Here is a 12,597-nt window from a genome sequence, read left to right on the forward strand (position 1 = left end):
GGGAAAATATTTCATTTTTACCCTTAAATATGATTTGTGCCTTTAAAATACTGTTATTTTGTTTAATGGAAATTTTATTGATATAATTTATAAATCATGCAATATTGGTTTTTAGTGTATTCAAAGAACTGTGCAGCCATAACTGATCAAGTTTAAAACTTGTACATCACCTAAAGAAGCAGCTCTACCACCAGCCACTGGTAGACATTCCCAGTTCTTCACTGGCTGGTTCCTCCCCCTTAGACAGTCTCTGAAGAAATATGGCGCATTTATTTATTAGTGTAAGATCATAGTTCTAAAAGATAGGTATTGAATTCAAAGACTATTTTATTTGTTCTTCAAGATCCTACCTTAGTTTAATCTATATAATTTAAGTAAATTGTGGTGTAATTACAAATCTAGGTCATTTGGTCCCTTAGTAATTGTCTTTCATACTCTGAGCAGTGCTTTTGAACATCTGTTTCCATCAGTATTTCAGGATGAATAAAGAAAATTGACTTTGATAAATCATTTTTTATGTGTCAGGGTTGTAAGCTTTTTTGGTGCCAGTCTCGGGGTTTGTATTCAGGCCTGTGCGTTGTCCTTGAGCTTTCTGCTCAGGATTCATGCTCTAACACTCAAGCTGCATCTCTTAATTCCTTAACCCTTTTTTTATGTTCACATATTTTATTTACTGATTCAAAGCTCAACTCTTTAACAGAGAATGCATTATTGAGGAGTAAATTTCCAATTTGAGACTATATTGGGCAAAAGTAAAATTTGACAAATCCAGGTATTATTCTTAAGGTATTTTACAATTTTATAATAATTGTTTAGGGTTGCTTTAGTAGTGCCTAGGATTGAGTCCATGTCCTCTATTACTTGATAGGCAAGTACTGTACTATACTTCTTACCCCATGGCCTTGGCTATGTTATTTTTATATTTATCTGTGAGATACATTCTCACTAGCTTTGTTCAGGCTGCCTTCCAGCTTGTGATTGTCTTCTGTCAGCCTCAGAAGGAGCTAAAGCTGGAGGTATATACCACCATTTCTGTCCTCATTTCTTATTTTGATCATCTATTTGAAAAGAAATACCTGTTTACAAAGTTTGCAGACCAGTGAGATTCTCCTCCTTTCTTCTGATTAGTAACTGATTGAGAAGTAAACGGTGTTCAACATTGTACTGATTTTGGCATTCCTTTAAGAAGGGATATATCCCATTAACAATGGGTCTTGGATTGAAGATCTGAAATACTTGCATGGATGTCTTGGTATTTATGGAATAAGTCTTCTAAATGGAAAAGTTGAAGAAAACCTAATAAATCTTCAACTATTCTTGGTACAAAACACATTTTTATTATAGTTAATCAGACATTTGTTGGTTTTGTTTCCTAGTTCAATTTTGTGGGGAAATTGCTTGGACCAAGAGGAAACTCCTTGAAGAGGCTACAGGAAGAAACAGGTGCTAAAATGTCTATTCTGGGAAAAGGATCAATGAGAGATAAAGCAAAGGTACTGAACTTTGAACTTGATCTTTACCACATGCTGGAGGGTTACTTTAATACTGGAGTCAGGTCCAGCCTTTTCCCAGACCGTCCTGTTGCTGTTTTGATGTCCTCTCAGTCATGATAGAATCAGTGACTTCCCACAGTCCTTGAGATCATGTATTCTACATTGTCATTCTGTGTCATCTGTTCTGTAGGTTGCTATCAAACTCTTCACTTTCAGATCCTCTATGCTATGATTCTGTTCATCTGTGCTCGCTCATTTTCTTTAATGCTATAGCTGGATGCTATTTTTTTCTTTAGTTGTATCATCTAATTGCATGAATTATATCATTCTTTTTAATCTCTCTGCTCTATTTCTTTTTGATCCTGTTATGTAAAGTAATTTCAGACACTTATCCGGAGATCTAAAAAAAACCAAACTTGGTTATTCTTGACTTGTTTCAGTGATACTGAACAACTCACAATAAACTAAGAAATATATAAAGTATAGTTTTTATTTTTGTGTGTCAGTTCTGGGGCTTGAACTCAGGGATTGGGTGCTGTCCCTGGCTTCTTTTGCTCAAGGGTAGCCCTCTACTACCTGAGCCATAGCACCACTTCTGGCTTTTTCTGAGTGGTTTATTGGAAATAAAAGTCTCACAGACTTTTCTGCCTGGGCTGGCTTTGAACCATGGTCCTCAGATCTCAGCCTCCTGAGTAGCAAGGATTATAGGCATGAGCCACCAGCACCTGGAAAAGTCTTGTTTTTGATGTGATTTCATTCAAAACTGAATTACATGATTTACTGTTTTATAGAGCAATAGTGATTACTTTGTGTCAGAATATAATGTTTAAGAAAAACAACTATCCCCTATAGAAATTTGTTCCTAATGAACTGAGAACACTGATATTCAGCATTAATATAAAAAAAGAATAATATTTGCTGTCACTTTTTTGTGTTATTTGCTTCATTTTTATTCCTCTTTTGATAATATACTTGTCAGTTGGATTTAGTCTCTCCTATATTTTCTTGGTGGCACTTAGTTTCCTATTCTATTTAGCTTTCTATTCTATCTATAGGATTCCTTTAAGTATCTTTCTTAGTGATAATGAATTCCTTTAGGTTTGTTTAACATGGAAGATTTTTATTTCTCCTTCATGCTTATGAAGGACAGCTGTGCTGAGGATGTTAATCTATGTGACTCTTCTTTTATGGTTGGAAGATATCATTATAAGCCGCTTTGCTTTTAGAGCTTCTGTTGAAGTATTTGTTGTTATTCTTCTGATTTTTAATTTATTTGTGACTCATTGCTTTTTTCTTGTAGCTTTTAAATTTGTTTTTTGTTTTGTGTATGTGTGTGTGTATGCATATTCAGTTTTTTAAGTATATGTTATGGTGTTTCTATTCTGATATTGCCTGTCTGATATTTTGAAAGACCTCTGACTTAGACACCTCTGTCTCAACATTGTGGATTTTTTCCTGCTATGATTTTGTTCAGTATCTTTTATATCCCTTCATCTAGTATCTCTCCTCCTCCTTTTATACCCGTCATTCATAGCTTTGGTCTGTCTTTTGAAGGTGTTCCATGCTTATTTACTATTGTCCTAGGAGTTTTCTTTGAATTTCTTGATTGGTCAAATCCTTCTATTATCACTGGTCTTTGATACTTTCAGTACCTGTCCCTCCCTCTTCTCAAGTTGGCCTGATTGTATAAAGATGCAAAAATGAGCAGTGTTTATTCAAAATGTATTGGATTTGACTGGAAGTAGAAGCATCAGCAGCAAGTGTTTGTTACATTTTATCCAGTTCAGCATACTTGCAGTATTCTATGGTTCTACTTGTGTGCTTGGGATAGCAATCTCCTTTAATCAGACAACTCTTTAGAAAATAACAAATGTATCAACCTTACCTTTGTTCAGCAATAGATACAGATTGTGTCATTCCATATCAGCTATCTGCTTAGGAGTAGACTCAGCATGATAACATGACTCAGCCTTCTTAAAGCTTGTGATCAAATTATATGTACTGTTTAATTAAATCTAACATTTTCTTTAAAAGTAGGGAACGGCCTCATCATTTGGATTGGGAATTACAGAATCATTAACGTTTATTCACTTGTATCTGGTACTCCTTCTAACCCACTGGTAGAAAAATCGGATATTTTAAGGTTTATCAAATGAATAGATGACAATCATCATCATCATCATCATCATCATCATAATAAAAAACAGAAACTAGTTCTAATGGGTAATAATTGGGAAACTTGCCTTTTTCTTGAATTATACCTATCAAAACAACTCTTTATGCAAAGAAAGGAAACAAAATCCAAACCAAAATAAAATGTAGTATACAAGTAACCCCAACTGCAAAAGCCTACATAGGGTCAGGGTTCCTTTCACATTGGTTAGACCCCCTCCTCCCCCAAGGGATGAGCTGACATACGATCTAAAACCATCTAGAAAAAATTTCAGATTCTGAGGCTAAAAGATATTCTTGGTGAAATATAGGAAGTAAAATGCATGACAAGAAATGTACTTATTACCTTTCTAGTGTAACTGCATCCCCTCTGTACAACACCTTTACAATAAAATAAAGAAAGTAAACTGCATAGTATGTGCACTATTTTAAAGCTCCTTAAGAAATTGACTAACAGTTCAGAAATTACTTTCAGGACTAAGCCCTACATATTTACATGGTCAGTTGGTTGTAAATAACCACAGAGTTGTAGCTTCAGTAGATATACCTTGTGTCCAGACTTCAGGGAACTGGGTGCACTCCGCTATAAGAGTACATGCCAAGCAAGAATGGGGAGCAAGAGCACCTGAGAGCAAATTCCTTACCCATTGACTTACTGCTGTCCTTCTAGAGGTCACAAGTGGCTATCGTAATGAGATGGTAACGAAAGACCTGTTGGCATTTCAGTTAATAGGGTTGGTTGAACTTAGGGAATGCACTACTAAAGGGTGCTAGTGACCATATGTAGAAAGTGCAGTGTGGGGTAGCTTCTTTGAAAACATGCGATAATTCTCAAGGCAAATCCTTTCTGTCTTTGATATGCTAATAACATTCGGTTTCTATTTTATAATGTATCTTCTGTATTTGGTGATGGCTCCTTTAGTAAGTCCTTTCTGATTTCATGGCAAGGTTGATTTTCATCAACTAGAAACTTTCAAAGAGAAGTGGCTGCCTGGTGAGCAGTTGGATGGGAGCCCCACGCCATCCATCCTCCTCTCATTTGGCTGCTGGGCTCTGCCCAACATCAAAAGTTCTCCTAGTCTCTCAAATCCTGAAGGGACAGCACCACGCTCAGTGCTTGTCAATCACCAGTGATCGCATTTGTAGACTCCTCTTTCAACTCTTTAATAGCCAGAACACCAAAGCACTTTATAATCCTAGGAAACTAGGAGCCCAGGCATTCTGTCATTCATTTTAGCTGTACCCCTAATAAAGTGCACAGAAGATCAACCACGTTTACTCTCAACTTCTCTTCTGCAGAAGAGAGTCCAAGCTCATTAGGACTGAGACAGCAAAATATGCAAAATTTGCTGAAATGTCACTCAAGTTTATGAAGGACAAGGAAATATATAAATGACATTGATGGATTTTTATTTTTGTTTTACTCAACTGCTTTCCTCTATTTCTCTTGCCTGAATTCTAAAAGGTTGGTACATCAGATTAAAAGGTTCTGCCTGAGAAATAGCACAATAAATAAGGAATATGGTATTATGTAAACATCTTTCAGGTACACACAATGAAACCTAAGTTTTAATGTTATATCAGTACATAATTTCAAAACATTATGTATTTGGCTGTGAGTAATCAAATAATTATAAGCTAAATGAAGAATATGAGTTGGAGAGTAAAATACTTGATCGTATTTGTGAACTAAAATTTTCATGTTCAAATTTTTGTCCTTTTCAGGTATGAATAATTTGTCATTCTTTGACTTTAAGAAGAAAATATAAATGAAAGCTATAAACCTATCCAGGCTTAGTTTTTTTTTCATGGGCTTCAATGACCGTAGCAATGTTTTATGTATTATGAATCAAAGATACATTATCTTTTAAATTTTTATTAGCATAAATTAATTGTATAAAGGCATCGTTGCAGTGATATTTGAAGCACACAGTGTACTTTGATCAAATTCACCCCATATATGAAACCCACCAAAGACTGTTAGAAAGGAAGAAAGAGGAGGGAGGGTTTTTAAAGAACTATGTATTATCCTAAGTCATTAATTTTGTTCTAGTTTAATTTTAGTCACAATTAAATGCATTTTAATCATTGTAATCAACACCTGCTATTAGAAATTTTTCAGGGATCTGATATCCTAGTGGTAAGCCATGGCTTAAATGAAGAAAAGGTATTAAAATGCCACTTACTGTGTGGTGCCTTGCCCCTCAGCTTTGCTGCACCCGATTCCTAGGAAGGGGGTGAGGGAACCACTGCCTGCCCTATCACATTGCAGGGCTGTTTTGTTCATTGAACCACTAAAGACACAGGATAACGGACATTTCTAGAAATTCAGCATTTAAAAATCAGAACTAGAGTACTTTAATGTGGTTAGTTATGCAGTGATAGGTAACTAGAACTCATTACCACTACTTTATATAAGATATTAAATTATTTCCCACATTGTTACCAATTCTCCAAATAGTTATTATCAAATGGCAAACATTGCAGCCCTGAAAGTTGGGGTTGTTTTGCTGTGTGTGTGCATGTGGGGGGTGACTGGTTTTGCTGTGTGTGTGTGTGTGTGTGTGTGTGCGCGTACACGCATGTGCACCCATGCACACACTTGGATAATTGATTTTTCCCTTTTTGTTGACTCACATCTTACTGTGAATTTGACTCTACTGCTAAATTAGTAAAGTATATGCCAAAGTTTTATCTTAAATTTGCAATAAGGGAAGAAACTTCCAAAAGAGGAAATTCAAAGATTTTAGAATTCTTGATAGAAGAGAAGATATGAAGAAGTTCTAGTTAAAAATCATATTAAGTGAAGTAAGCCAGACTCAAAAAAACATAGTATATGCCTAGTGTAGTCCTGCGCAGAGAATCATCATAGCTCAATAGCTGTGTACATATGACCATACAAAATGATGCTAGTTGAAATGAACTCCAAGACACGGAAACAGTCTTTTTTTTTTTTTTGGTTGTTGACCTTGTTGTTGCCAATGTGTACTGTATCTAGTTCTTTCTTGTTGTTCAGTTTCATTTTTCTTTTTCCATTGGTTTATCCCTAGCAATCTCTGTCTTTGAATCCAGTACCCTCCATCTTGTATATACATTTATCTGATTTGGGGAAGTGAAGGGGAATGACAGAATGCTCAAAGAAGGATACAGGCAGACCCATTGCAACAATGATACTCACAAGACACTATGTCAGAAATGAACTTTACAGCCTTGGGAGAAGGTGGGGGGAGGGGGGAGGAGGGTAGGGATAGTGGGAGTAAACAAAAGAGTGGGTAACAATGTTCAACAAGAAATGTACTCATTACCTTACTCATGTAACTGTAATCCCTCTGTACAGCATCTTTATGATAAAAACTGTAGTCATAAAGCTGGCTTAAAGTCTCTTTGCTTTTGAATGTCTGCTTTAACGCCACGAGACTGGAGGTTAGTTAGGGAAGTAGTTCCCGTTTCCCTGTAACCCTGGCTTAACTTTATTACAACTTACGGGCTCAGCGTTTACTAAAAAATCTAGAAGAATTCTAGGAGGAAAATAGAGTGTACCGTACTACCCTAGTCCAATATTTCAGTAGCCTTTTTTAGCTCTCTCTTTGAACAGTAAAAATGATGAAATATTTGTTCTGACCCAGAAAATAATCATATGCCTTTTTACTGAGAGTATTAACTGCTTCTTATGTCATTTAGTTACTTCTTACTTTTCTTATTGGTGAAATATATAGAGAGAGATTAATTCATACAATACACAAAGCATCAAGATTCCTTGCAATGTATTTGTACACTTATATTTCTTAGTTACCTAAATTGGGAAGAATGTGGAAGCAGAATTTTATGGCTGTGCAGTTTCAGGGCATATATTCATATATCACTTTTGTGTTATCAGTGTACTTTGTGTTATCAGTACCTTAACCTGCAGTTCTTCATATGGGCAGTAACCATCATTTTCTTTAATAGCAAGCTTTAATTATTCACAAAATCCTTCTAGTTCTATGGTGAATAAATTCAAAGCATATGTAACTTCTGAAGTTCAGTGTCACATACTTGGTCTTTAAAATATTAATTTGCTTCAGTTTTTTTACATTGGACCTTATCTCTGCTTTGTCCAAAACTTGGTAGCAAAATGGTAGACCCATGTGAGGATATCATCAGTCTAGCAGGAAAAAGAAAAGGTGTTTTTTTGTTTTTTTTTTTGGGGGTCCGGTCGTGGGGCCTGAACTCTGGGCCTGGGCACTGTCCCTCAGCTCTTCAGCTCAAGGCTAGCACTCTACCACTTGAGCCACAGCACCACTTCCGGCTTTTTTCTTTTTGCTTATGTGGTGCTGGGGAATCAAACCAAGGGCCTCATGCACGCAAGGCAAGCACTCTACAACTGAGCCACCTTCCCAGCCCAAAAGAAAAGGTTTTTAAATGGTTTATTTTATCATTGCATAATTGAATATACATTTTTAAGTTTGTGAGTAATTTTAATGTCTCACCAAGTTGGAATAGCCGACTAAAATTTTAACAATAATGATATTTATCCTAGGGGATTTTAAGTTATTATTATAGATTGCACATATTTCTGTGATGTAGTGTGCATCCAAGATAATTCTGTGAGTGGATACAGTATATAATGATAGATCAAAGTAGTTAATATTTCAGTGCCCTTAAATTTTTAATTGTGCATAGTTATGAGGCACACTGCGGTATTTCCTTGCTTATATACAGTATCTGTTGATCGAATGTTTCCGTTGCTGTATCATTACGTTGGGCCAGCCCGGCCCAAGCTTCTGTTTTCATGTTCTTGGTAGATACATAGTGTGCTGCTGTCTCTCCACCACACCACGTTCCCTCATCTGACTGTGTCCCGTTCCATTTTCTAGTCACCTCCGTGTCCCACCTCACTCTCTTGTCCTCTCAAGTGACTGTCCTCCAGGAAAGCCTTCTACAAAAGGACTGTGGCTGTGTTTATCCTTACCTGTTTAAGAGAAATGGGGCAGCTTGTTCTGGCTCAGCAGGGACTCTGGAGATACAGCTCAGGAGGAAAATCCTATGCTCAGCTGACATGCTTCATCTGCACTACTTGGGCTTCTGAATTTCGTTATCTTCAGTGTCTATTGGGATTAGTGTCCAGTTGTCTCCTTATTCATTTGTCCTTTTCAAGTCAGATGAAGGGAAGTTGAATAGCAGTCTACTTACCTCAGTCACAAATACTGGAACCATTCCTTAATTGAGTAGAGTTGTCACAAACAATTGAACATTTCTTTGGGCTTTTAGAACTTCCATTGAAAAATTGAGAGCGCTGTTTTCTAGCTATTGTTACTTATACTGCAGAGAACATCAGAGAAATCACCAACTTCTTACCCTAGTGAAATTACTGAGATCACTTTCGTTGTTTTCTGTGTGGATGAGTTCACCAAGAGTGAGGAGAAAAAAAAATGCCAGGATAATGAGAATATGTTTAGTTGACATTAGTAACATGTATTATTTCTAGGAAAGACTCATTGTTCATTATGGGTTTTTTTTTAATACCTTAAATACTCATTTCTAAGATTTTGGAGATCTTTTTTCCAGTTTTGCCCTTACTAGGGATGCCTAGAATCCAGGATTAAACTGGAATTCTGATTTCTCCAAGAATAGATTTATTAGATAAATGAAGCCATCTGCACCAAGTTAGTTCTACCAAATTGATTCACCAAGTGTCTAATATTTCCATGTAATTAGCTGTGACATTTTCCAGGTCTATAACCAAGAGGAAAATGTAACCTTCTCTGAAGAATTGTACACTCTGGGATTAACACTTTATAAAATCATATGGTTCCCAGGGAGTGCTCACGGTGAATTTACATCAGGCTCTGGCAGATGCTGCCGGAGCCTGTCTCTTTCCTGGTACACAGGAGTGGTAGCCCTGTAGGTCTGCATCTCCTCCCTCACATCTGATGTGAAAGCAGATTTTCTTTTTCTCAACTTTCACAGTTTAGTTGAGCCTAGTGGCTGCACCAAAGAAGTCCATTCTCACTTTCCTTCTCTACTCTAAAATTAAACTTTGATCATTAACTTCCATGAAAGTCTTTGTATAGAGACTCCAAGGGGTTTTTACCTCTAAGGGAAGGTAGAGGGCTTATTTCAGATGAGAATATTTAAGAATATCTGTTTTCTCTTGTGATTTTTTTTTAGCAGAGATGCACATTCATTTAAAAATAAAAATGTAATATGTGCATATAATGCTAAGGATTTTATCAATGTCTATGAGATTAGCATTTTGTGTACTTACTTTTCTTGTGAAAATCTTGGAGACGAATTCATTATGAAAATCCACAGGTCTATTAATGTGCCATATTCACTTTTGTTTTATCTGTGCAGCTTAGATTTGATCTTTGTCTTCATGCCTTGGTAATGGAGCTGAATATAGATGAACCACTCAGCTATTCAAGGAGAGGTAGACATACTTAGTAATTAATCAAGAGATGTTTGTCTTCTGTAACCTGCTGTGTGGGAATTAAAAATTAATCCTATACATAGCTTTGCTTCCTTATAACATTACTTCTTCAGAAATTTCTTTGACAATATAATAGATGGTAGGCTTAGCTTATTTAGGCAGAAAATATTTTATACATGTTATTCAATTCCTAGGCAAAGATGGCTAAATTGAACATATCTAAAAAGTTGTTAGAAGGCCTAAATTAAAAACAAAATAAAACAATTTCCCTCCCCTAAATGTCAAGCAATGCGTGTCAGTCGCTCAAGTTAATTTTGACCCCAACCTCTAAAAAAAAGTTATGTTGTTGTACTCCTTCTATTTAATAGTATCTGTTACTAAAATATGGTTATGATTTTTCTATTTTAATGTTATTAAGTACATATTAGAAAAATTACTTTTGAGTAAATGCTATCCAGAGCACCTATAATAAAGCCCATACTTCAGAGAATCCCAAGATAATTTATGACCACATTTAAATTTTCAGGGCTTGTCTTACTCAGTGTTTGTCTAAATTCACATGCATATAAACATTTCATCATTGCTGATGTTTACCTAAAATAGGACAGAATTCTAAGGGTATGTTGGATAAAGAAATTTCAAAATTGAAGAAAAAAATCAAAATTCATACTGCTGTGGGTGTGTGGACAGTGTGGCTATCTTAAGACAGATCTTATTGCAGATGTGGACAACTGGCATTTTATAATAACCAAATTGATTAGTTGAAATTAGAATATTAACCTTTTCAGTGTGATTTTCCTGATTTATTTGCTCGAGCAAGCAGGCTTGATTAGTTTGTAAATCACCGCAATAACATAAGCTTCTATGTAGTTAAAGGGGATTTTAATAAGTAACAAAAAATGGCCTTTCCTTCTGCATTGATTGTATCACTTAGAAGTTGTGAGGGCCTTAGTAGTTGCTCTGTGACAAAGAACAAAGACCAACATGTTCTCACTAAGGAATATATACACACACTAGCCTCCAAAATTCTCTGATTACTTTAATAAAGAGTACAATTGGCATTAATGAATAAAGATGGTATTTTCATATGATTTTACATACTTTAATGATGTTTCTTGTTATGTAATTTCTACAGAAACTAATGTATTCTAATTCTGTCCTCTTTATTCATATAAGAAGAAAAAGTAACAAGACAAGGATGCCCACTCTCTCCACTCCTCTTCAATCTAGTATTAGAATGCCTAGCTACAGCAATAAGACAAGATGCAGACATAAAGGGGATCCAAATAGGGAAAGAAGAAATAAAACTCTCCCTCTTTGCAGATGACATGATCTTGTATTTAAAGAATCCCATAGACTCCACTCCCAAATTACTCAAGCTGATTCAAAACTTTGGCAAAGTAGCAGGTTATAAAATTAACCCCCAAAAATCAATGGCTTTTCTGTATGCCAACAATGAGAAAAGTGTGGCTGAAATTAGGAAAGCAACTCCATTTGTAATAGCCCCACAAAAAATAAAATACCTAGGAATTAACTAAAGAAGTGAAGGACCTCTATGATGAAAACTTTAAAATCTTGAAAAAGGAAATCAACACACAACTAAAAAAATGGCAATGCCTCCCATGCTCCTGGATTGGAAAGATTAACATCATGAAAATGGCAATACTTCCCAAGGCTATCTACAAATTCAACGCAATACCTATCAAAATTCCAACCTCATTCTTCAAGGAAATAGAAGAGGCAAGCCAAAAATTCATATGGAACAATAAAAGACCCCGACTAGCAAAAACGCTCCTCAATGGAAAGAACACTGCTGGAGGAATATCAATACCAAACTTCAAACTCTACTATAAAGCCATAGTAATCAAAACAGCTTGGTATTGGCATAAGAACAGACCTCAGGATCAATGGAATAGAATTGAAAACCCAGAAATGAACCTACAGACCTATAGCCATCTAATCTTCGATAAGGGACCTAAAACAATAGAATGGAAGAAAGACAGCCTCTTCAGTAAATGGTGCTGGCAAAATTGGTTAACTTCATGTAGAAAACTAAAGCTAGATCCTTATATATCACCCTGCACCAGAATCAACTCCAAATGGATCAAAGACCTTGAAGTCAAAGCAGACACTCTGAAAACATTACAGGATGGAATAGGAGAAACCCTAGGTCTCCTTAGCTCAGGCCGAAATTTTTTAAATAGAGACCCGGAAACACAACAAATCAAAGAAAGGTTGGACAAATGGGATTGCATAAAGTTGCAGAGCTTTTGCAGGGCAAATGACATAGCTAGCAAGATCAATAGAAAGCCCACTGATTGGGAGAAGATCTTTACTAGCCATACAACGGACAAGGGTGTCATATCTAAAATATACTTGGAACTCAAAAAATTAAACCACCCAACAACAAATCCTCAAAGAAACAACTGCCCAATAAATAAGTGGGCGAAAGACTTAAAGAGAAACTTCTCTGAAGAAGAAAGAAGGATGGCCAATAGACACATGAAGAAATGTTCAACA

The 12,597-nt window shown here is 35.9% G+C and overlaps 1 protein-coding gene across 6 annotated transcripts in view; it reads left to right on the top strand.

The window, feature by feature from the left end:
- The window catches only part of Khdrbs2 (KH RNA binding domain containing, signal transduction associated 2), a 309,495-nt gene that overhangs the window by 86,019 nt on the left and 210,879 nt on the right, over nt 1–12,597 (top strand). For all 6 annotated transcript variants that reach the window (XR_011370892.1, XR_011370891.1, XR_011370893.1 and 3 more), the window contains exon 3: nt 1,377–1,493. Coding sequence is in view for 3 of the 6 variants with exons in the window: in XM_070017225.1 (XP_069873326.1) it covers nt 1,377–1,493 (117 nt within the window). In the remaining 3 variants the exon portion in view is untranslated. The remainder of the gene's footprint in view (nt 1–1,376; nt 1,494–12,597) is intronic.

The sequence above is a fragment of the Dipodomys merriami genome, unplaced genomic scaffold, assembly GCF_024711535.1.
Source record: "Dipodomys merriami isolate MVZ:Mamm:240054 unplaced genomic scaffold, mDipMer1.0.p SCAF_122, whole genome shotgun sequence".
NCBI classification, from domain to species: Eukaryota; Metazoa; Chordata; class Mammalia; order Rodentia; family Heteromyidae; genus Dipodomys; species Dipodomys merriami.